At 38.9% G+C, this 24,620-nt stretch overlaps 1 protein-coding gene across 3 annotated transcripts in view; it reads right to left on the reverse strand.

Annotated features, from left to right (window-relative positions):
• Positions 1 to 11,772: 11,772 nt before the first annotated feature.
• Positions 11,773 to 24,620, reverse strand: part of ATP2C1 (ATPase secretory pathway Ca2+ transporting 1) — a 101,715-nt gene continuing 88,867 nt past the window's right edge. For all 3 annotated transcript variants that reach the window (XM_082840076.1, XM_082840075.1, XM_082840074.1), the window contains 8 exons: positions 20,012 to 20,062; positions 18,902 to 19,068; positions 17,538 to 17,606; positions 16,798 to 16,914; positions 15,840 to 15,987; positions 15,215 to 15,310; positions 13,601 to 13,742; positions 11,773 to 12,336 (listed from right to left, as the gene is read on the reverse strand). In XM_082840076.1, the coding sequence (XP_082696202.1) occupies positions 12,206 to 12,336; positions 13,601 to 13,742; positions 15,215 to 15,310; positions 15,840 to 15,987; positions 16,798 to 16,914; positions 17,538 to 17,606; positions 18,902 to 19,068; positions 20,012 to 20,062 (921 nt within the window). In that variant the 3' untranslated portion in view covers positions 11,773 to 12,205. The remainder of the gene's footprint in view (positions 12,337 to 13,600; positions 13,743 to 15,214; positions 15,311 to 15,839; positions 15,988 to 16,797; positions 16,915 to 17,537; positions 17,607 to 18,901; positions 19,069 to 20,011; positions 20,063 to 24,620) is intronic.

Below are 24,620 nucleotides of genomic sequence, written 5' to 3' on the forward strand. Positions count from 1 at the left end.
AGCTGAAGCTGGGTTATCATCATTTAACACAACTTTTTTACAACTATCTCCTCTTCATCCTTTACTATGAAAGGTCTGGGCCCCAGAAGATAGACGTGAGGAAGCCAGACAGAAAAGGAGACCTTTAAGTACTTTGTCAAAGAGCCCATGGCAGGGCTGATGAGCATTTTAGATGTGCTTCAGTTTTTATTTTACTTATTTTTAATTTCTTTTATTTATTTATTTTTTTAGTTTATTCATTTTGGGCTGTGTTGGGTCTTCATTGCTGCGCGCGGGCGCTCTCTAGTTGCAGTGAGCAGGGGCTACTCTTCGTTGTGGTACGCGGGCTTCTTATCGTGGTGACTTCTCTTGTTGTGGAGCACTGGCTTTAGGTGCATGGGCTTCAGTAGTTGTGGCTCACGGGCTCCAGAGCACAGGCTCGGTAGTTGTGGCGCACAGGCGTAGTTGCTCCGTGGAATGTGGGATCTTCCCAGACCAGGGCTCGAACCCGTGTCCCCTGCATTGGCAGATGGATTCTTAACCACTGCACCACCAGGGAAGCCCTATGTGCTCCAGTTTTTAGAAAAGAAATTGAAGCTGTAATGGTCCCAACAAAAGAAGAAACAGCATCCAATTAATGGGATGTGCAATTAATTTGATGTCATAACCAGCATTTTTAAATGGAATATATCAGATATGCATTTCATAGCTTAGATGGTTGTGCAAAGTGTTATTTCTTACTGTGGACTGCAGTCAAGACTTTGAAAGGCACTGCTCTGGAACACACTGAGGCTACTAACATTACAAACACCTGTTACAGAACTGTGAGGGCACGGCCAGTTCCAAATAAAGAACTTGAAAATAGAAAAGCAAGTGGAATGAATATATTTGGGCAACATATGAAGATCTGAAAGTACACTCCAACCTTCATTTTTTTATGTATTCATACAAATTGTGTTCCTCCTTTCTTCTCTCTCACTGATACATTCCATCAGCGCTAAATGTGGTTTTCAGCTATTTTTTGAGCAGGCCTGTGTTCAGTAATTAACATCTGGTAAGCAACTCTCTGCACTTTCCTAGAGGTACCATACCATACTAAGCCCAAACCTCCCAAGGGCTAACTGGCTTTAGCCATTTACAAAAGGCAAAAACAAAATCTCACAGGCTCCTAAAGTTTTCAAGCCTAAAAGACTGGCTTCTGTTTCATATAAGAGTTTTTGAAATAAGAAAATTTTTGTTTAAGAGTGCATGGGGCTTCACAGTAAGGTTGTTTTCGTCTCTAAAGAGATCGTTATTCCCAAAAGAATCAAGAAAAGAGCAGTCATATGCATCGATTTTTGAGAAGACACGTATTTTTCCAGCAAATAACGGATCTAATGGGGACTATAAGCATGTAAGATCTTTGTATCAAAATTGTCTTCATTGATTCCTGGAGCTGGGGGCCAATCTGGAAATTATACCAGTATGAGTATCCTATTTCCTGGCTCATCCACACTGCTTTATAAAATCACCAACCTTGGGCTTCCCTGGTGGCGCAGTGGTTCAGAGTCCACCTGCCGATGCAGGGGACACGGGTTCGAGCCCTGGTCTGGGAAGATCCCACATGCCGCGGAGCAGCTAGGCCCGTGAGTCACAACTATTAAGCCTGCGCATCTGGAGCTTGCGCTCCGCAACAAGAGAGGCCGCGACAGTGACAGGCCTGCGCACCGCGATGAAGAGTGGTCCCGGCTCGCCGCAACTACAAAAAGCCCTCTCACAGAAATGAAGACCCAACACACCCAAAAATAAATAAATAAATTTATCTTTTTTAAAAGAATATACTTATTAAAAAGAAATCACCAGCCTTGCATGAAACACTATTCCTTCCCAGTTCCACTTTGCCAAGTGACTGGTTTGATAGGCACCAAACTGAAGAGTGTAGGGCTATAGAATTTAAAGTCAATTGAATTATATCATTCACCTTTTTCTTTCATTAACAGGAATTTTTCAAGCCAAGGGGCCTTCATTCAGTAGTCATAAGAAAACAGGTTCCTTTCTCTAACTGTTGGAATCGGGCAGGGCCATTCACTTGAAACTACCCAGCTTTGCAGTAAAGGAGTTAAAATCAAATGTCCATTAACTCTTACTCTCTGAGAATTCAGTAAAGTTACCTACCCCAGTATATATCTTCTCCTGTATATATTAAGCGAGAGGTTGCAAGCACTCCACAAATCTGAGGGGGTTTACCAAAGAAACAGGACACAGTACCCAACCCCCAAAAGTCATGCTTGTGTAAGCTGTTTGAGGAGGTAGAACAACGAAATAATGAGAGAACATTTTATGATGCAATCCGTCAGGCGCAAATGGCAAACTGCAGACTGAAGGCTATATAATCAGGAGACAGCAGTCCCAAGGACGACGAGGCTAAATCAGAGGATTCTCGGACATGGCTTTTGAGCTTGGCTTTAAGAGAAAGGGATGTGATTGGGATGAGGTACAGGAGGCAGAGCACGTGTGTAGAACGTCCCAACTTTGAAAACCTGTTTCATTTTCTAATCAAGTCTTTAAACCTTGTTCTTTCTGATTCAGTTCTAGCTAATGAAATCTCACCTGAGTCTTTGGGGATGTTAAGTCTTCAATTAGCAATTTAAGTAACAAAAAGAACTCTGGACACCGAAGATCAATAAATTTTAGGAATAAAGTTGGAGAGAGAAGAACACTATAATGTAATCTTCTGTGTTAGGCTGTGATTAAACTTTTATTTGTACAAGTCCTTTTTGAGATACCTGGACCTGGAAAGTTGAATATGTATATCCTATAAATATAAATTCTAAAGGCCTTTCATAATAATTATGACAAAAAAGAATTCAAATTAATTTCAGTATTTGCATTTGGATTTCTAATTCAAATTAATTACAGTTTTAGAAGATAAAGACCTTTATAGCTAGAAAGATCTTACAATTATCTTTTCCTCCTTTGTGCATAAAATAAATGAATCAGTGACTATGCCTCAGTTACCCTGTCTGTAAAATAGGGATCAGAATAATTCAAGCTGTTGTCTAAGGATAAAATGACATGTATTTTAAGTTACTCAGAACAGTCGCTGGCACTAAAAACATGCCATAAATGACAGTCGTTGTTACATCCACACATGAGCCCAAGAGCAAAGTAAGGGATCTGGGAGAAGTGAGGGTGCTGGGCAGAAACATAAGGCACCATGAGACCAGTGGCTGCCAGAGCTCATGGCAGAATTTTGCAGAGGCAAAGCAGGTGAACACTATTAAATATGGCTGAGATGAGAAGGGCAAGAATGAGAACTTTAAAGCAGCTTTAGCAGAGTTGCCAGGCTGAAGCCACACTGAAAAGCGGAGAAGTGTGAACAGGCAGCCAAGCTCAACCTCAGGAAACAATAAAGACCAGAAGGAACTAGCCCTGTGTGAGCACTTTGCCCCTCTTGTCCTTTTTTCTTGTTATCAAGGAATTTTCTGTAGTGTTTTTAAACCCAATTTGAAAGAGTTTGGGATATGTTTAGAGACAGGAGAAAATTAAGAGCAGGTATTAACCTCTTCCTGCAGCTGCACGGGTTATATCCTGGCCCTACCCCATAACCCTAAGGAAACCAAACACGGTCTCCCCAGTAGTGAGGTTTCCAGAGTTCACTGGGCACTGCTCTCCAGCACATGCTCTCTGGCTGGTTGGCACACCATGAACCCAACCAGCATCCAGCAAGCAGTCACTCCAAAGACCAGGAGAAATAATTCCACTTCTGTAAGAGGACAAACTTTCACTCCAGAGATAGTGACCTTGTATTCTTAGGGCAGTGTTTGTGGGGTACTCGGTATTTATCTCATAATGTCTTTCATTGGTGCATTTCAGTCAAGGCAGCTAGAAATGCTTCTGTATTTGTTATCACTTTGAAATGAAATACTATTTCTTTTGGACAGATGTATTAAAAAGATGCCTCTCCACTTGAAGCAACAGCTTTCTGAACCATACAGGATACGTTGCTTTGGCATTTCTTTCCAGGTCTAAATAATGCTAAAATCAAAGCCCGTGGGCTTCCCTGGTGGCGCATGGTTGAGTCTGCCTGCCGATGCAGGGGACGCAGATTCGTGCCCCGGTCCGGGAAGATCCCACATGCTGCGGAGCAGCTGGGCCTGTAAGCCATGGTGGCTGAGCCTGCGCGTCCGGAGCTTATGCTCTGCAACGAGAGAGGCCACAACAGTAGAGGCCCGCGTACCGCAAAAAAAAAAAAAAATTGAAGCCCATCCAGCTGTAAAAATTCTAAGATGAGAACTTCATGCTGAGGAAGAACGTTTTAAACTTCAAAGGCATGGACTTCCCTCGGGAAGCATACCAGTCTGTTATAATGGGAGAAAGAAATGAAGAGGTAATACATGGAAAAGTGTTCCAGCTAGTTTCACTGGATTCAGTGTTCAGGGAGAGAAATTTCACATGAACATGTTGCAGTACACATGCAATCACCTTTTTTTTTTTTTGGCCTTGCTGTGCAGCTTGCGGGATCTTAGTTCCCCAACCAGGGACTGAACCCAGGTCACAACAGTAAAAGTGCTGAGTCCTAACCACTGGACTGCCAGGGAATTCCCCCACATGCAATCACTTTTAGTCCTAACTAGTAATAGGTAACATTTTAGATATTTGGTTAATAAAGCTAAATCTTTGGTTAAAACAGCTAAATCATACATATTTTAAGAAATTTTCTCATTATCACTTTAGGAGATACTTGGAGATTTCTGTGTACAATGTAACCCACTGTCATGAGGATCAAGGAATACCTAGGAATATTTTTGCAAAAAACAAAATGAAACAATCAGAGTATTTCAATACTGGATTTTTGATACTTTATGAGACTGAATCATTTGACTCTGTGAAAACATTGGGTTGGCCCCGAACTTTTTGGCCAACCCAGTACCATCGCATGAGCTAGCATACAAGATTAGGAAAACTTTCCAGGTGTGTTGATACATATAATTAGCGCTTCTTGGAGGATTAACTGAAGTGCTGGTTCTTCTTGAAAAACGGCCATGTGTGTATCCAGCCATCATTCCCCCCATATCTTCCTCTGTCTGGTTCATGTGTCTTCCTCGTAATGGGGGAATAAATCAAAGGATGTTGACAGGAAATACAAGTCTACTCTTCAGTCTCAATGCTTGCTGTCATGGATACACAGTAATGAGCTCTACTTCATAATGGAGGATGTGGATTAATCTACCTATTAAGGTGAACTTGCTCTGACGTGGAAGCCTTTGAGTAAATACATATTAACATTACTCTAAAAAAAATAGGGTTTATAAACATACCAATGAGAAACACTACAAATTATTGCTAAAATTGCTAAAAACAGCATTTTATGCTTTCATTAAAAGACTGGAAAGAACCCTGTTTTCAGATTTCCTATTCAGTTGTCATTCATTTGTGTAGGATGGGGTGTAGCGGGGAAATGAGGGAACCAGGGGGTTCTGTTGGGGATATGTTAAACACAGCTTTTAGGTGCTTAAGTGTTGAGAAATTAGCTGCTAGGCAGCTGGATATATGTCTGGAGCCTAGATTAGTCTTTGGGTATTGAGATTATGAAATGTTTTCCTCTCCTATTCCTCTGTTTACAAATATCTCCAATGAGTATGTTGTACTGTTATAACCAGAAATGTTTGTATAGTTGAAGACTCTAGGAAGGATGGCATCAAGAGAGCAATCTTCTGAGGTTCCCTTGTCTTGCCCCCCAAAACTAAGGAAAACGAGGTAGAAATGGTGGGCAGGGGGCCTTTGGTATTGAAATCTGGGAATGGTGACATCCACAAATCCAAGTTCCCAATCACAAAGCACTGTAGCCCTTCAAGCTCCCAGATTTATGCAAGTTGTGTCTGTTTTTGTTTTAAACAAAGAAACTGACCCTATTATGTATAATAACCATAATTCATTCTGTAAAGCTATTTTGATAGGTTGGACAGCCAAGGAGAATTCACTAAGAAATACTGTCATAACTTTACCTTAGAAATATAAAGACTGTGCAAATATGTTTTGGTTTAGAAGGTTCTGTTCTTCCCTAAGACTGGACTGATAGTAAGCCTGCACAAACGATGACACCCGTTTCTGTGTGTTAGGAAAAAGCAACTGATGAGAGGGAAGCCCCCACTTCTCCTGTCTATCCAAGGGGGTGGGAGGGGCAGGTGGATCAGAGAAGAGCAGACTCTGCAGTAGAAACTTAGGCGAGTTGTGTGTGTGTGTGTTGAGGAGCACAACTCAGATGGGACAACAGATCAGAACACCCCACCCACTGTAGGAAGAGGGAGCCTTGGTGATGAGGTGGGACAGACAACAGCTGGCATGTCCTTCCTGTTGATGACGTTCTGAGAACAGACTGAGTCTTTGACAGCCAATCTGGTATCAGTGGCATCCATCCCAGAGAGACTGGACGGTAGAGAAAATCGATGCCACTTCCTTTCTGGTCCACTGAATGCAATGCATAGGCCTATTTTGCTCTTTGTGAATATCTATGAGTAGGCAACTTTTTTCTGTAAAACCCCAGCATGAATACAGTGGTAACAATATGGAAGTGCATGTGCGTACCTGTGTTCCAATAGAACTTGTGGGCAGTAGTCTGTCATCCTCAAAACTAAATCAACAGGCCCACGTGGGTAAGTTAGGAAGGTATTAAAATAAGCTGTTTCCCTAACTTGTAACACCTCCAACTAATTCATGGGCTATCTAGACCTGTTCCATGAAGAAAGATGCTTATAAATTCTAATGCAATCTTATTATGCAACTATATGGATGAATATGAGAAAGGACCATGAAGACATACTCATTTATTAACTCCCTAAAATCGATCTAACATGCTTAAATATAAAGTTTTTCATGTTTTTCCTATCAAGTATACATTTTTCTGCCATCTGTTTGGGGCCTGCTATATACTGCTCAAAGACAGTATTTTGTGAGACTCACAAGTTGTTTCATATTGGCTTTTAAGATGCAGACCTGATGAAAAAACAGTAAATGGTAAAAGCATTATGGTATTTTATTTATGACCATAGATGACACCAAATTGTCACTTCTAACTATACTTATCACAGGAAAAGCCTTAATAGAAAATTGCTTTTAATACAGTTGAGTGAATTGGTATTAAAAAAAAAACAAAACACCTGTATCAAAGGCATATTTTTGAGTTCAAAAACTGGAAACACTCAGAAAACAAAAATGGACCTCTATGGTCATGCAGAACAGTGTGCCCAATTTCTGGCACTGTGTGCTCTTAATACTGTGAGAGTTGGTTTCTACCCTTACCTAAGTAGAGCAGTGCAATTACTGCTGAAGAAATACTGATGTGACCTGGACTGATGCATGAAGGCAGTTCAGCCAGGCCGACAACCATGGGGCCACTGCAGACATGGGGCCTTTGCCAGGGTGTCTGTCAATCTGGCTAGACTTGAACACAAAGGGAGTGGAACGGCAGAGCCGGGTAGGCCCCGTGATCTGCACAGGAAACACTGCCTACCTGGAGCAGAGCAGACTGAGGAAGGCCCCACACTCACATGTACACGGGAATGCTGGCAGGTCTAGATAGAGAAGAACTTGCAAAGGATCAAAACTAAAGCCTCAAAATACTTTTCCTACCCAAATTTCACCACCTCAACTTATTCTGAATGAAAAGATTATAGCAAATTTCCTGTCCAGATGTATCACTTACATGGCTTGGACTTAAAATTTTAATGCTTTCTAAGAAATAAAGTCCCACAATTTTATGCCCAAACTTACGGCTGCATTTCTTCTTAACAGTATTTACAAGAAACTGCACCACACACACACACAGACACATGCACCTTTGGAGCTACCTGGAAAGGCCATCCTGGTTGGCTCTTCAGCTGGACTTTGAAGAACAGGTAAAAACTCTGATTCTTAAATTGAAACAGAGGAAAAAGTATTTCAAGTTGAAGGAATACTGTCCAAAAACACCAGTAAGTGGATTGTGTTGGAACATCATGTGTGAGATATGAGGCTAGAAAGATCCAAGGAAGAATTATGAGTAAAATGGAAACAAAAAAGAAAAACAACATTGTTTTCTACTTGCCTACCATAAATTCTTAATAACTATACTAAAGAAATTACTTTAAAAAAATCTTACTCTGTCAAAGCTGAGTTTACATTCATTTATTGGTTTACTTTTATCAAAAATAAAAAAAATCGATGCTTGTAACAAGAAATTATTAATATTTTCTTACTACCTCATAATGAGTCAGCCATGGCTTTAATTCATTCTGTGCTAGAAACCTCATCCAACATATCCACTGGGAAAGGACATCACAAACTTCACACTTCAAATTGACCTGTGTCCCACTAAAAGCTGCTTGGCTCTGGTAATTCTCCCAACAGCTCTAGTAGCCAAGCCAGAAAGCCAGAAGCTGTAGTATCTTCCTCTCCTCCCATCGGGTCATGTCAATGCTCTCTCTTAGAAGGCAGAAATCCCATGTTTTTCTCTCCATACTAACTGCCACAACTCAGTCCCTCTACCTCTTAAGCTTCTACAATTCTCTAATCAGTCTCTCTGTTTTGTCTTTACAGTCCACCCTCTGAGCTTCCATCAGCATGTTACAAGACAAAAATCCAAACTCTTATCACAGTCTTGAAATCCTACAGCAGGCTACAAGCTAAATGTCTTTACCTTCACCACTAGGCTCCTCCTGCCTATCTGTCCAGCCCTCACATTATATATACTCTCCTTGCCCTAGCCCCAGACTCCTGTGGTTTTCACCTGTTCCTTCCAGACCCCACCAACACCTCTGCAGAGGCTATGCCATTTGGTTACAATATCCTGCTGTTCTCGGCTGGAGATTCTCAACTTAAGGCTTGATTCGGATGCCACTAGTTCTAGGAAATTTGACAACCTCCTCCTATGAAGTTATTTCTCTCCTTTGGCTACTGCAGCACTTGGGGCAGCACTTACCACTGTACCACATATATTTCACTTTGGTTTCCAGAGTTAAGACTGAGAACTTCCCAAATCTAAACCTACCAAAATATTTGCAGACTATTATACCTACATTAATATCAAGGATTGGTTAACCACTATCCATTATTAACAATAACTAACTCTGAAAACCAAACCCCCAAACCCAACAAAAGTTAAGTCATACCAAGTGCTAACTGATCTCAAGGAAGCTTAATTATCAGGATAATCTGTCTGTCTAGTCACATACCAGTTAGGATTAACATACGTGTTATAGTATGCAAATCAGCTACTGTTTGGATTGCAGCTTACTCTAAAAAGGCATTTCAAAGATTTCCAAATGCCAATCTTAAGGGAAACTTCTAGTAAAATGTGTGCTGGACTCATTTTACTGTACGTGTATTTTTAAAATAAATGTGCAGACCACTACTAACTTTCAACAGACAGCCTGTTAACAGTTACATCCTCAGCTAACACACAGTCCATGAGCTCTTGAAGGGCAGGGATGCCACCACCTTTCTATTCCTAGTACATTCTAGGTACTAAAGAAAAGTTTACTGAAATGATAATTAATTCATCCATTTAAATTGAGTGAGTCAAACGTAGAAGTAAAATGCATGAATTGCCAAGTGACAGAGGCAGAAAGCAAGGTAAAGTTAATTAAGGTTCTTAGATCTTATATTTATTGTTTGCCACCAATTCATTTCACTGAGAAGCTGTTATACGGCCAGTGCTCACTTTACTTAGGTACTATATGAAAGAGATCAAAACTTGAAATGACTTCACAAAGATTACCAATGTAAAAGATGTACCTTGCATGGGTATGAAAGGTAAAAAATGTGTTTTATCCTTGTGGGTGTGGTTACAGCTATTTAATGAAGTCTGTGTCCTGAGGGGGTAGGATTTTTAGGTTGCCTGGTTTCAGGCTGTTCCATTTCTGGGTCATGAAATGCCCAGCAAAAATCTGAGAGAACATGCTAAGCCTTGTTCCTCTGCTGCCAGTATGAATCATTTGAGGATTATCTACCTAGTTGGTGAATTAAAGCTCCTTTTCTTCCCTGATATTTAATCACTTTGAAGTCAAAAAACTTCATGAGGTAGTCTAACAGGGAAAAATCACATAAGTTAGTATTGTTAGGGACTCTAGCAAGCCCCAGGGCCAGGAAATGGGGAAAAATTTTAAATTTAGATACCAGTGCATTTGATTTATCCATGCTAATTCTGATAATATGCTATGTAAACTACACACACAGACCCTAATTTGTCGTTTTACTATGGGAAATCTGTTATACAGATGTAGTATATCTGAACCGTACATTTCACTTCTTTTTAAATCACAGATTCAATGTACTGTGAGCTGCCTAATTTCTGTATCTTCAATATCCATATGATTTTAATGTGAACAGTCCCAACTGGAAGAACATTAACTTATGAAAATAAATCATTCTGGGGGAAGGTTTAAAATCTGAACAATACGATAGGCACATTTATTTCATATGAGTCATACTCTGAACCTAAAATGCAAAGCAAAAGATTGACGTGCACTTCATATTTCAAGTCCTTGTAACAGAGAAGAAAACTCATTACAAAACTTAGATATGATACATCACCATCATTAAAGATAAAGTTGATTAGACAATGGTTTCCATGTACATTTGACTATCTAGCCTTAAAGAGTAAAGCAGAATAAACTGCAGATATCTCAGGTCCTTATATTAAACTGTTTCAGTAACAAGACTTAAAGAATACGTATCTTTCCTATCGTTAACAACAGTACTTCAGTGCTAACAGTGCAGTTTAATATTGGTGGTAAAAACTAGAGAGCGATTTATCCTGACAGTTTAAAAAATTAATTATAAAATGCAAAATTCAATAACTTCAGGAAGAATTAAACATGGAAGAATTTGAGACCTGTTTCTGTTTCAGAGAGAAATATTCAACAGGAAAATGTATTTCTAATTTTGAATTTCTGGCCCAAATTTGCCACACACTCAAAACAAATTACCTATACCTCATCCAGCTATTACAAAAACTGATGGCATTCCAAGAGCAACTCTATCTATTTCTCTAGCACGCCCAGTGAAGCAGAACAAGGCAGAGGACAATGGTGGAAGCAGGAGAGGGGCAGCCTCCAGGCTGTGCTGCAACCTAAGCCCAAAAGCTGCAGATACACAAAGAGTAAAGGTCAGCACAGAATCTTCCACTTAAACTCTGCTTCATAAACCATCTGTTTAGGTTTGGGGCTTTTTTATTCTTTAAGATTACCACTCTATACTTCATAAGAAAGATTTTTTTAAGTACACATAAAAAGATATTAAAAAGTAATAAAATTCAGATATTCAGGTGAGGTACTTAGATTTATATTTAGGAGATGACTTTGTCAAGGTGCTGCTTGACAAAGTATGTATTGATATTTAACTCTAAAAGAAGGCATAACACATTAACATCACCTGCTATAAATATCAGCCCAACCAGTCTTAAATTTTTTTGACTCCATGACTACGTGTTAATTACAGACATGGCTACCCTACCTAGAATGCCACTCCACAGCCCTGTATTAACTGTGCTAGACCAAAGACTCATACCAAAAACCAAAAGAAGAAGAAAAAGAAAAGGCAACCATTTACACTTACTAAGAAAAGCAAACATTTACTTCAAATTGCAGTATAAGCTTTTCAATCACAAAAAGAAAGAAAAGAACAGTGATCTGACAGTGGTCACATCCTGTGCAAAAAAACTTGAGATAACAAAAATGGTAATACAAGGTAGCTGAGCTGCTTACACTGCAGGAAAAGGAAATACAGTAGCTGAAATATGGCACTCCTGTGAATCAACTTCTAAACCAAACAGAATGCCTTTGAAATGATTAAATTTATTTGTGTATTAGTAAGAAAGCCCCACCACCATAAATAGTACAATATTTAAAAATTAAAAAAAATCATATTTATCTAGGATAGATTGTGTATTTGAACTGTTTAGACCTCTTTAAGTGCAGAAGGTGGTTCAGGTTTTGCCTGTTTTTTAAATTAAATAACTGCCCATACACTTTACGAAGTTCCACTCAATCGCAAAAGCCAATTTAAATCAAGGAATATGTTATCAAAGTTGCATAATTTCATTTGGGACTGTCAGCAGGTTAAAGTCTCAAATCAAGTCTTCAACACTCATTTTTAGTCAATAAAAAGTTCAAAAGTTCTCAAATCTTCATTATCCTCTTGAACTTGCCCTTCTAAATGATCCTCAGACTGCAATTCCTAGTTTGCAAATAAAAGAATGCAATATGCATCATACTTCAAGAAAAGACGACGATGTCGAGCTAACAGGCTTCTGGATCTTCTCCCTGCTCCTTTCAACCTTCTTGATAATTTCTGACACTATGCACACTGACGAGGTGAGACCCAGAAGAAAGAGCAAATCTGCAAGAGAAAGTAAGTTGGGTTTTACAATTCTTTAAACTTACAGTTGCAGAGCTTAATGACTTATGTTTTTCTAGCATTTTACCACAGCCTTTAAAATACATTATTTCTCAACCATTCCACAAAGTAGCCACAATCGGCCTCAGTTTAAAAATAAGGGAAGTAAGGCTCAAAGGTACTAAATGACTTATCTAAGTCACACAGCTAGGACAGGCAGCAGCCAGAGAACTAGAACTCAAGTCCTCTGACTGCTTCCCCTGAACCATAACCGAGAACCACAACCTTTAACAACAGCAACACTAGAGGAGTTTTCTATTTAATAGATCACACAGCCTTTTTTAAAGGCTCTTCAAGCAGTGGTGACTAATTTGATTTTTTAAATGTCTATCTGAAGATTACTTAGAAATCTGCATCTTATTCCACTTGAAAGTCACTGTTTAAAGACCATATCTTTACAATGGTATCCACACTATCTCGTTCTTATTTACTGCTTCAAACAACTGCACCGGTCTCCTTAAAACTCCATTTTTTTTTAAAGAGGAAGGCATATGAATATGAAATTAAAATCTTGAAATTAAACTAGTTCAACTCTAAGGTAAACTTTAACTTACAGCAAAAAAATACAGTGATTCATCCAAATTACCTTTAAAAACCCAAGAATTAGAACTAGCATTATCATAAAATGCGTCCGTTCTCACACTTACATAGGAAGATTAACTTTTAAATATACTATATGGTGATGCATTTAATGCACAGTCTGTGAAATAATAATGACTGTCTTCACATCAGCTTAATAAAACTCTCTGCTATTAGTGCTGTTATTTCATAAAATAAGAATGTGCAAATTAGCAAGTAAGAATAGGAAAATATTAGTTTAACAATCAAAATGGTAATTTTAAAGAAGAGCCATTTGGTTTTCAGTGAGCTTAAGTCTAATTTCTTCTTCATACAAGATTAAAAAGTTATAAACTACAATTACTCTGTAACACGTTTTGATTTGCTATCTTTCAGAATCACCAAATACGATTTTGACAAGTGACAACCTATAAAAAATTAACAAGAAAAAAATTACAAAAGAAGTTTAAAACCTAGAGTTGGGAGAGTGACTCCCCTAAACATTTCCAAATGAGAAAACAGAGCACATACATTTTTCAAAGCAAGCCACTTATTTCACTTTTTAGAAGAAAATTTTTCTTAGAACAAATGCATTAGCAAATACAGCTCATTTATAATATATAAATTATAAAGATAACATTTCCTTTACCCAGTATACTTAGGCTCTCAGTCTGAAAAACTTTCTGAAGTGGAGGAAAGTAAATAACTAGTAACTGTCCCATGATGGATCCAAGAACTGCGTAGCAAAACATTTTATTACTGCAGAGTCCAATCTCAAACACAGATTTGGTCTGTTGGCAGAGCAGAGAGTTCAGTTATTACTCCTTGGTCACAGAAACAACTTCTTTATTATTACACTCACCTCCAATTTTTAGTAACCTGGACTGAATTCTACAGTAGTAGTACCATGAAATCTCTAAATTTTAACTCTTATTTTGGAATAATATAAATGGAATAGGGTAAATTTTAAAGCAGCTTCTCTTCATCAAGGGCTTTAAGAGTGATGCTATTAAAAACATAAAGACCACAGAAACTTCTTTTAGTCCTCCAAAGCATAAGAAACTTTATTTGTATATGATAATTTTGCTAAATCATTTCTATCACTCATTAAGGTACATAATCTAAAAACCTTTCTCGAAGAATGGACTTAGTTACATGTGTAGTGAAAAAGTAAAAATGCCTTTCATAAAACAAAAACCAAATACTAAAGCTTCTTCAAAAATTAGTCTAAATTAATGGCAATTCACTGTACTTGGAAAGTTCTAGCATGGTGAATGGTAACAGATATAGTTAAGGATTTATATGGTGCTCTTAAATTGAAATGAACAGTCAGGCCTCAAATGTAGCTAGTTTCTAAGAACAACATGCTCTGAAAAAGTACCATTAGGTTCTAGCCCATTATTTTCTAACAAAGCACTTCAATCAAGAGAAGGCAATCCAGGGCTTCCCTGGTGGCACAGTGGTTAAGAATCCGCCTGCCAACACAGGGGACACGGGTTCAAGCCCTGGTCTAGGAGGTTCCCACATGCCGCGGAGCAACTAGGCCCGTGTGCCACAACTACTGAGCCTGCGCTCTAGAGCCCACAAGCCACAACTACTGAGCCTGCATGCCTAGAGCCTGTGCTCCGCAACGGGAGAAGCCACCGCGGTGAGGAGCCTGCGCACCACAATGGAGAGTAGCCCTCGCTTGCCGCAACTAGGGAAAGCCCACGCGCAGCAACGGGGACCCAACTCAGCCAAGGATAAATAAATAAATAAATTTTCAAAAAAAGAGAGAGAGAAGGCAATCCACCTTAAGATAAAGCATGGGAAGAAAAGAAAATTTTAAATGTCGTAAGCTTTGACACACTGATAGAAATAATGAGAAAAAGTTAATATGCACAAAGCTGTTCCTAGACTTCTAACAACACTTGCTTCTATAATGAGGCTAATACCATCTTAGCACAAGCCATGAGCTTTGTCCTATCCTCAGATAATGTTAACTTGAACCTATCATATAGCTACAGATAATAAGAAAATGAAAAGAAAAATCAGGTGATGACACCTGTGATTTACTTTGATCTCCTAGCCAAAGTTAAGGCTTATCTCCCCAAATGCCCCATCCCTCTTAGGACACATTCTGGAGGCCCATGTTTGTAGGAAGGCTATATCCGGAGCTATAACCATGGCTACAAAAGCAAGCAAAGCTAAAAACCCTGCCCACTTACAATTAGAGAGTACCCTAACTCAATTGAATTAGTCAGCTAAGATCACCTAAGCATACCTGGGATCTGGAACTTAGTGCATTGAACATGTCAAAAAACACAAAGCATGTGAAGGTCATTGTTGTATCCCGAGGTGTTATCACATTGTCTCGCAGCTGTCGAGAGGAAAAAAGATTTTCAGCAGGCTGAATTTAATGAACAAATACTACATGCTTTTAAAGGGTTAATATTTTCTTCCTCTCAGAATGAAATAGCTTTAGTTTAAGATATAAAACATATAAGCAACCTAAATTTCCCATACGCCATTAAATAAGTCACCTAATGAATAGCTGTAGTCTACATAAAGTAAAAAGTCTTTTCCCAAACCATAAACTGGATACTAAAAGAACTTTTTTGATGACATGAAAGTAGCTATATCAAAGACTCATATTTTCTACCTTCTTCCCAAGTTTTCATGTTAATTTTTATTGTATCTGATACTTCTCTGCAGATTTAAATAACTCTAATATATAAATCAGGAATTCTATTAACCCATAAATACTGAAATCAAACTATGTTTAAATGTTTTTATTCTATTTTTCAAAGAGCTCTCGTAACTTCCAGCCTTCTGCTTAATACACAAAAATAACCGAGTCCTACTGTGCAGAATGAATATTAATAAAGCAGCTTATCCAGTGAGTATACCTCCCGCCAGAAGACAAACAAAGTCCCACAAACAATGATTATTGAGGAAACAAGTATTTTAAGTATCAGGTTTTTGGTCAAAATGCTGTCCTTCCAGTTGCGTGGAGGTTTACGAATGACATCTTTATCCACTGGTTCTACTCCAAGGCTTCAAAACAAACAGAAAAGTGAATTAAAGTTTTAAGTAAGATTTGGATTTATTACTTTCACAACTTCATTGACCTCAATTATCCCGGAAACTAAATGTCTTCTTTTGGAAACAAAATGTTGAATCATGAAGAAAACCTTGGCTATGATCACTTGAAAATAACCAAAGATTTTATCACTCTTTCCTTTTTTGTTTATTTGGCACAGTTTGGGAGGGGACTGATAATCAAATTCAAAAAATTGCCCAAATTTTATTTACATATAGCTTTACTTATTCCAAATATGGCCTGAAATATATGACCTACCAACTGGACTTTGAACCATCTTTCATGCAAGGAAGTTTCAACTAGGATAATTTGTTGTAACGGTCACTGACATGTATCACTCTGTGTTAGGAAAGCAACATCTAGGGCCCCATTATTATAAAAGAAGATACTTAGATGCTTAGGTCCTTCAATACTTTCCCAAAGTCTCTAAGACTGGCAACAGAACTTTGGTAATAGCACTAAAGCCAGAGATTTCTCCATTACAACCTATTCTAAGAAACAAAAAGCTTACTTCGAGGACAGGGACTGCAACTGTTCCCTCCTGGGTTCTCAACTTAAGGCTGGGCATCTAACAGCCTAAAAGCTCAGATCATAATGCATGAATGAGCACTCCAAGAGAATAAATGATATGCTCACATCACACAATTTACAACAAACACGATGCTGCAGAGATTTCCAACGCTATCCATGACGAAGTCTTAGAGCTTAATTATCAGGATAGCATGCCATCTTTGTCTTTCAAATTTACATGAGAAAACTCTCACCTCTGAGCTGGAGGTCCGTCCATAATAATATTGATCCACAAAATCTGCATGGCATTGAGAGGATTGGGAAAGTTCATTAATGTAGCCAGTGAGATTAAAGTTAATGCTGCTATACTCCTATCGAAAGAAAGAGTCATTTTAAAAAATGTGTCAGCATAGTATAATTCTTGCTAATTTTATGAAATCACTTTCTTAGCATTTAAAACTCTCATGTTACTACTGTTCTTTTAAAGGAAGCCCATATTTCCAAGTAACCTACTGCTTCATTACTGTGAACATTTTGAAGCTAAGAGTTAACCCTTATGATCCACAGCATTTTAATAAAGGACCTTCAAATAGAGGAAGATTTTTTTAAATTGAGTTCAGATAACAGTTTCAATGATATTTTCATAACTGTTTTTGGACTACAGAAAGGCCCTTCTACTTTTGGAAAACTATACCAAGAAGAAACATTAAAATTTGACGCCCTTTTCTTAGTTATTTCAGGAGCTATTAAATAAGCCACAAAGGTTTATATATTTTGATGATGATACAGACAAATAATTATCACACTTAGAACCTCTTTATCATGCCATTTTTAGATTTAGAACAGGATTCAATTTTCACACTGGAAAACTTTTACATATGGACAACCCTCAGAAATAGAGCCCAGAAGCTTGTAGGCATTCTGCTTGAATTCTACTTTGCAAATAATTTATCTGTAAGACCCATAAGTTTGTCACAACTTCTTACAAACTTACGTGCTCAGCTGGAATCTAACAAAATTTTTAATGTTATTATAAATTCCTTTACCCTCCTCAATTGCAGACCTGAAAGTTAAAAATAAAATTAGGTGAGAAAATATTATCACAGAAAAATAAGGATATATCAATACTGTGGAACTAATTTTGGAAACAAATTTCCAACTGATAAAACACACACATCAATAAGAAAATCTATTATTTTCTTCACATAATTAAAACTAGAAAAAAAAAAAGGAAACACTACTGTGGCAAGGAATTGAAGTCTGGCCTGCTACACTCTACCCGAACTAATTTCATAACACAGTAATTTTTATTCTTAAAAAGACATTTCAACATTAAAATCACATCTTGTGTTTCTACACGAGAGACAATAATACACATTTATAATACTAAAATAATGATCTTCTTTACCCCTCCAAGTTTATTTTACTTCAAGATACAAGAGGCATGCATGGTAAGGGGTTAATTTAATGTAGGTCAGAAATTAAATGGCAATGAGACATATAAAACTTATAGAACTTAAGCCATCTGTTGCTCCTACACACAATTAGGTGTATGTTGTACCAGAATTACAAAAAGAATATGGTTTACAAAGATCCATGTAAATTCTCTCATTCATTTTGCTCAACCTAGGAAAATATGTGTTTTATAAACATATTGCCCTATCTTCCAAGATTTTTATACAATTCTAAGAATGGAAATTAAATATCTTATATCTTTTTAAGAGCCTAGCAATTCTGGGTCCTGAGGGCCCACATGCTCCACTTGAGGCCACAATGGGTTAATGAGGCACACAGGGCATCACTGAACTAAGACTTAGATCATTCAAGAGATGATTATCAAGTGACCTCCACCTGAACACTGTGAAACAACCAGCAGGTATTGCAGAATCTTAAGGCAATTAGAAACTGTGGATGAAACAAATCTATTCAAATGATAAATTGCATCATTAGTAACATGAACAATTCCTGACAGAAGGAAACAGATATGGATGGGATCTTTATTTATAATACTTACTGTAAGGCCAGGCACATGCTTATTCCTGTGAGCCTGAATTTAACTAGAATAAAGGCCACATGAAGGTTCACTGCTGTATCACAACACTAGTGGCCAGGAAATGTGACACTTGGCTGGTACTCAGTAATATTTCTTAAATGAATAGCCCTGCCATTTATTATGTCCATTCCATACAAATAATTTTCCCCCAAACTACACACTAGTACACAAAATAAGATTAATTAATCTAGTAAAAAAGTTTAGTTTATCCAATGTCTAAAACTGCTAAAGTCTTTTCTATGAATGGGGTGCAAGAAAGGATGGGAGGAGACTCTCTGATGTGCATTCATTGAAGGAAAACTTACATGATGGTTTGGAAATCATCATCCACCAGGATCATGTCTGCTGCCTCTTTGCAAACATCTGTGCCAGTCTGACCCATTGCAACTCCAATGTCTGCAGCCTTCAGAGCGACTGCATCATTTACTCCATCTCCTGTCATGGCCACAACCGACCCGTTCTTCTGCAGAGACTGGGGGCGAGAGGGGAGAAGCAGGAGGGAGGAGTTCTGATTAAAATGTTGCTTCCACACAGATAAGGGGATAAACAAATCCTCTCTCTTTTTCTTTCCCACATAATTAAAGACTGGAAATAAAAAGACAATCACTTTTTCAATAAAACTTCAATAAATATATGGAGGTCTTAAGATAAAGCTTAGAAAAAGCTGCCATTAATATTTCCATGTGTGAAAATTCTATGGATTCTATGTGTAGAGCCTGATGAAGAGTCAATTACACAGTTGTTCACAGGGCAACTTTGTCTCCCAGGGGACATCTGGCAATGTCTGGAGACATTTCTGATTGTCATGACTTCAGGGACGCTACTGGCATCTAAAGGATAGGAGCCGGGGATGCTGCTAAACTTACAACACACAGGACAGCCCCTCACAATGAAGAATTATCCAGCCCACAGTGTCAAAGTGCCAAGGCCGAGAAACCGTGACCTCAGTACTAGAGCACTACTGTGATTAATAAGTCCATGAACTGATGGTACCATGTCAGCTGCTTTGTATATATTTGACTAATATAAACAATCATAGCCCTTTAAACATTGTTCACACTCTCAAAACATTTTTTTCTTGCTGCGTTTATTCAGTTTCTAAGTAATTATTCCTATTCACACTGGGATGATTTGGCTATAGCCTCCTGTCAGAACATATTTCTACATTATTCAAATGTTTAAAGAAGGTTGTATTTGCAGATATTTCCTTAAAGTTTTCCTCTACATCTTCCTTTGCAAACTAAATTCTCTATTAATGTTTCCATCTCAGGCTTTAAAAAACCACCTGTTTTGCTTCACAATACTTCTGACTTTAATGCTCTATCAATATTCCCAGTAGTAAAGCAAACATAATGAAACACAAGCAGTAGCATTTTGGATACAGAGATAAAACAGTGTGATTCTTAGACACCCACCTTAATAATTTTCATCTTGTGCCTTGGACTAGCTCTGTAAAATACCGCAACCTGTTAAAACACGGGATACACTAAAAATCTTCAACATTAAGAAATATCAGAATAACCTATGCACTTATAACTAAGAATATTTTTTAAATTATCAATTTAAACTGTCTGTATTTTGCCACAGAGATCAAACTTAAGAATATGCCATACATTTGTTAGGACACTCATTTGACAGGGTCATTTCAAATTTTTAGGTACTATAAGAAATGCACAATCTAAACAATTTACCCAGTTTATCCCATTATGTTTAAGCTCTGAAGAGAAAACAGCCTTATTCTTGAAACGTTCAGAGACAAAGGAAAAACTCTCCTGCATCGGCTTCCTCGACACTTCCACAACTAAAATGGCCTTTTCCCTTTGTCCTGTCTTCAGGAGATTTAAAGAACAGCTGCTTCTCAACATCCCTCGAGCCTTTTTTTGTTGTTAAGCACTATGAAGTCTCTACTCATGCTCTTCTACTCAGCTTAATTCATTAGGCGCTCTCTCTTCCACTGTGTCTCCACCTGCTTATACCATCTTCTCTCTCCAAAGAATATATTTAATCCCTTTTCCTGATCCCATCTTCTGGTCTCCTGAAACCCTCCCAGTGCCCCAGTCATCGACAAATCCCCTGGCCCTCCAGTCTTACCCACACTGCTGTTCCCACAGTCCTCTCCAATAGCACCACCAGGAGAGCACAGAGGGGGCAGGTGCCCTCCATTCCTTTCTTCAGTCACAGATCCTCGGTTCTGAACGTCACAGAAGACTGTACTTCACTACCTGTGGCCAGTCACTGCTCCCGAGGCCACCCTCCATGTTCCACAGGAATTTGTAACCACTGCCTCCCATCAGTCTTTCCAACACCCCCGAGCCAGGTGACCTTAATACCCACGTAACCCACCGTTCTCTTTCCTACTCTCCTAGAGGATAGGTCCACACTAGTTTTCTCTCCTCATGCTTCCAATTTATCCCCTTCCCCAGCCTCACTCTCAGCTGACAACCTTGTTTCCTACTTCAAAGAAAACAGTCAGGAGAGAACTTCCACAACTCCCACCATCCAATAGCTGTATCCAGACAGTATCCCTCCTTCTCTCCTTTTACTAAAAATGAACAACATGAATATGTTTCTAGTGCAGGTCAAATATCCCACCTTCTTACCAATCAGAAATTCTCCCTCCCTTGTATCAAAAATTTTCCCTTGCTGCTGCACCTTTACCATCATTGTACAAACATGTTGTTATTCCTTCCATTTAAAGAAAAACAAAACCAAAAACTTCCCTTCCTATCTCAGCTGCTACCCTCCTTTCCCCTTCTCTTTATAAGCGAAACTCCTCTAGGGAGTGCCTGTACTGCTGTCTCCCATTTCTCTCTTCCACTCTCTCCTGAATCCCTCCTGATTAGGCTGCTAACCCCACCCCTGCCCTGAAACCTCTCATCAAGAACACCAAAGACTCTGCATTGCTGACACCAGTGCCACTTCTCCCGTGACTTAACCCCGCACACAGCCAACCGCTCCCTCCTCCTGAGGCGCCCTCTTCTCCTGGCCTCAGGACCACCCTACACTCTCCTGCTCCCCCTCCTGCCTCTCCAGCTGCTCCTCTTGTGCAGGGTCCCCCAGGCCTCCCTGAAGTCTACACTCTGGAGTGTTCTAGAACTCAGTTCTTGGGCTCTTTATAATATAAGAGGTCTCTCCCTAGGGGATCTCACCCCACCTTAGAAATCTGGCTTTTATTTATATGCCTTTTTGTCTCTTCTGAAATCCAGACTGATAAAACTAATCCACCTACCTACTCCATATTTGCTCTTGGGCATCCCATCTCAGACTTAAACATGCCAAACAGAACCCCTGTTACTTCCTCAAACACATGCTCCCTTACATCCTCTGCCAATGGCAAGTGCACTCTTGCAATGGCTCAGGCTCTAAATTTGGGGAGTCACCCTCATTCCTCCTCTTCTCCCACATGCCACACACAGTTTGGCCCCATCCTCAAATATATCCACACTTAACCTCCTTACTCAAACATCGAAACCCACTGCCAACACACTGGGTTAAAAACGCAAGTCAAACCACACTGTCCTCTGCTGAAAACCCTCCAGAAACCTCCCATCCCTCTCAGGACAAGCAAACGGTGCCCAAGTCTTTTACTGTCCACCAAGCCCCACATGAAGTGCATGCTCCCCAGTTAGTCTTCTCTCCCAACCCTGCACTACATTGGCCGCCTCATAGTTCCTGAAACATGCCAAGCGCACTTCCCTTGAGGCCTCTGCCCTTGTGTTCCCTCGGATATTACACAGCCTGCCCCTTTCAACACACAGGACCTTCTCAACGATGCCTTTCCTAGGCATGCTGTCTAAAGATCTCTCTTCCCTGCTTTTGTCAGTGCTCTCCCCTCCTGCTCCCATACTACAGTGATTGTATTGTGTGCTTATCTTAAACCAGTATATTCCCCCCTTTTTAGCTGGAGAAAGACATAAAGATGAAAAGATTATTAACAGAGGAATTTTCAGTTACCCCCAAGTTTAGTCCCAGCTCTGTGATAAAATGATACAGTTCAATTTTTAGACACTTCTGTGTTTTTTTTTAATACCTAATTTCTTCAAGACATAATTTTGTGTCACTAAATTTCAATATTTTTACTCAACCAAAAAGAATGACCTGCTAATCCTGGTGCTTTAAGGAGAATTTTTACTCTGCGCAGTGCTATACTCCACGAGTTTTATCTTAGACTATAAGCTCCATGAGGCAGAGGTTTTGGCCCAGTACCTCCAGTGCTCTATAAACACATGTAAGATGAATGAATAAATGACTGAATCTTAGGACCATCATAAAGACTATTCCCAGGTTCTCTCCCAATTTTAATAAAGGTCTAAAACAAAAGAGGATTATTTTCTTAGGCAAAAAAATTCAGTTTAACTGTACTATCACATTACTGATTACCCTTAGTTCCTCTAGGTACCATGAATCACATAACTCATATGTGGAAAGTATTCTTCCTTTAAAAAGGTTCAAAATCCATTTGGAAACTCTTTACCATGTCTTTAAAAAGTACTAAACATACAGATGGTCAAAAGGCACATGAAAAGATGCTCAACATTGCTAATTATCAGAGAAATGCAAATCAAAACTACAATGAGGCATCACCTCACACCAGTCAGGATGGCCATCATTAGGAAGTCTACAAATAATAAACGCCAGAGAGGGTGTGGAGAGAAAGGAACCCTCCTACACTGTTGGGGGGAATGTAAATTGGTGTAGCCACTATGGAGAACAGTATGGAGATTCCTTAAAAAACTAAAAACAGAGCTACCATATGATCCTGTAATCCCACTCCTGGGCATATATCCAGAGAAAACTGTAATTCGAAAAGATACATGTACCCTAATGTTCACTGCAGCACTATTCTTAATAGCCAAGGCATGGAAGCAATCTAAATGTCCAGACAAATGAATGGATAAAGAAGATGTGGTATATATATATATAATGGAACATTATCAACCATAAGAAAGAATGAAATCATGCCATTTGCAGCCACATGGATGGAACCAGAGATTTTCGTACTAAGTGAAGTCAGGCAGAGGAAGACAAATATCACATGATATTGCTTATATGTGGAATCTAAACAACAAACAAAAAAAACCATCAAAGTGATACAAATGAACTTATATACAAAAGAACTTATATACAAAACAGAAATAGACCCACTGACATAAAAACCAAACTTATGGTTACCAAAGGGGAAAGACGGGGAGGGTAAATTGGGAGTTTGGGATTAACAAATACACACTACTATATATAAAACAGATAAGCAACAAGGACCTACTATATACTGATAACACAGGTAACTATACTCAATATTTTGTAATAACCTATAAGGGACAGTAATCTGAAAAAAAAAAGATACATAGGAACTTCCCTGGTGGTCCAGTGGTTAAGAATCCACCTTCCAACGCAGGGGACGCAGGTTTGATCCCTGGTCAGGGAACTAAGATCCCACATGCCGCGGGGCAACTAAGCCTACATGCTGCAACTACAGAGCCCACGCGCTCTGGAGCCCATGTGCTACAACTAGAGAGAAGCCTGCACACTGCAACAAAGAGCTCACGTGCCTCAACGAAAGATCCCATGGGCTGCAACTAAGACCTGACACAGCCAAAAATAAATTAATTAATTAAAGTGTTTACTTAAAAAAAAAAAGATATATATGTATGTATAAATGAATCACTTTGCTATACACCTGAAACAAGCACAACATTGTAAATCAACTACACTTCAATTAAAAAAATTTTTTTAATAAAATAAAAAGGCCTGAGCTGCATACATATTTTAAATGTACTGGTTACCTTCTAAGTGAAAATTCTACATTACTGCAGAAATTAATCATGTAGCACACAGCACTGAGCATCTAGCAAAGACTGTGGATTTTACAGAATTTTTTTTTTTTTTTTTTGTGGTACGCGGGCCTCTCATTGTTGTGGCCCCTCCCGTTGCGGAGCACAGGCTCTGGACGTGCAGGCTCAGCAGCCATGGCTCACGGGCCCAGCCACTGTGAGGCATGTGGGATCTTCCCGGACCAGGACACGA

This window comes from Leucopleurus acutus (genome assembly GCF_964270905.1).
Source record: "Leucopleurus acutus genome assembly, chromosome: 5".
Lineage (NCBI taxonomy): Eukaryota > Metazoa > Chordata > Mammalia > Artiodactyla > Delphinidae > Leucopleurus > Leucopleurus acutus.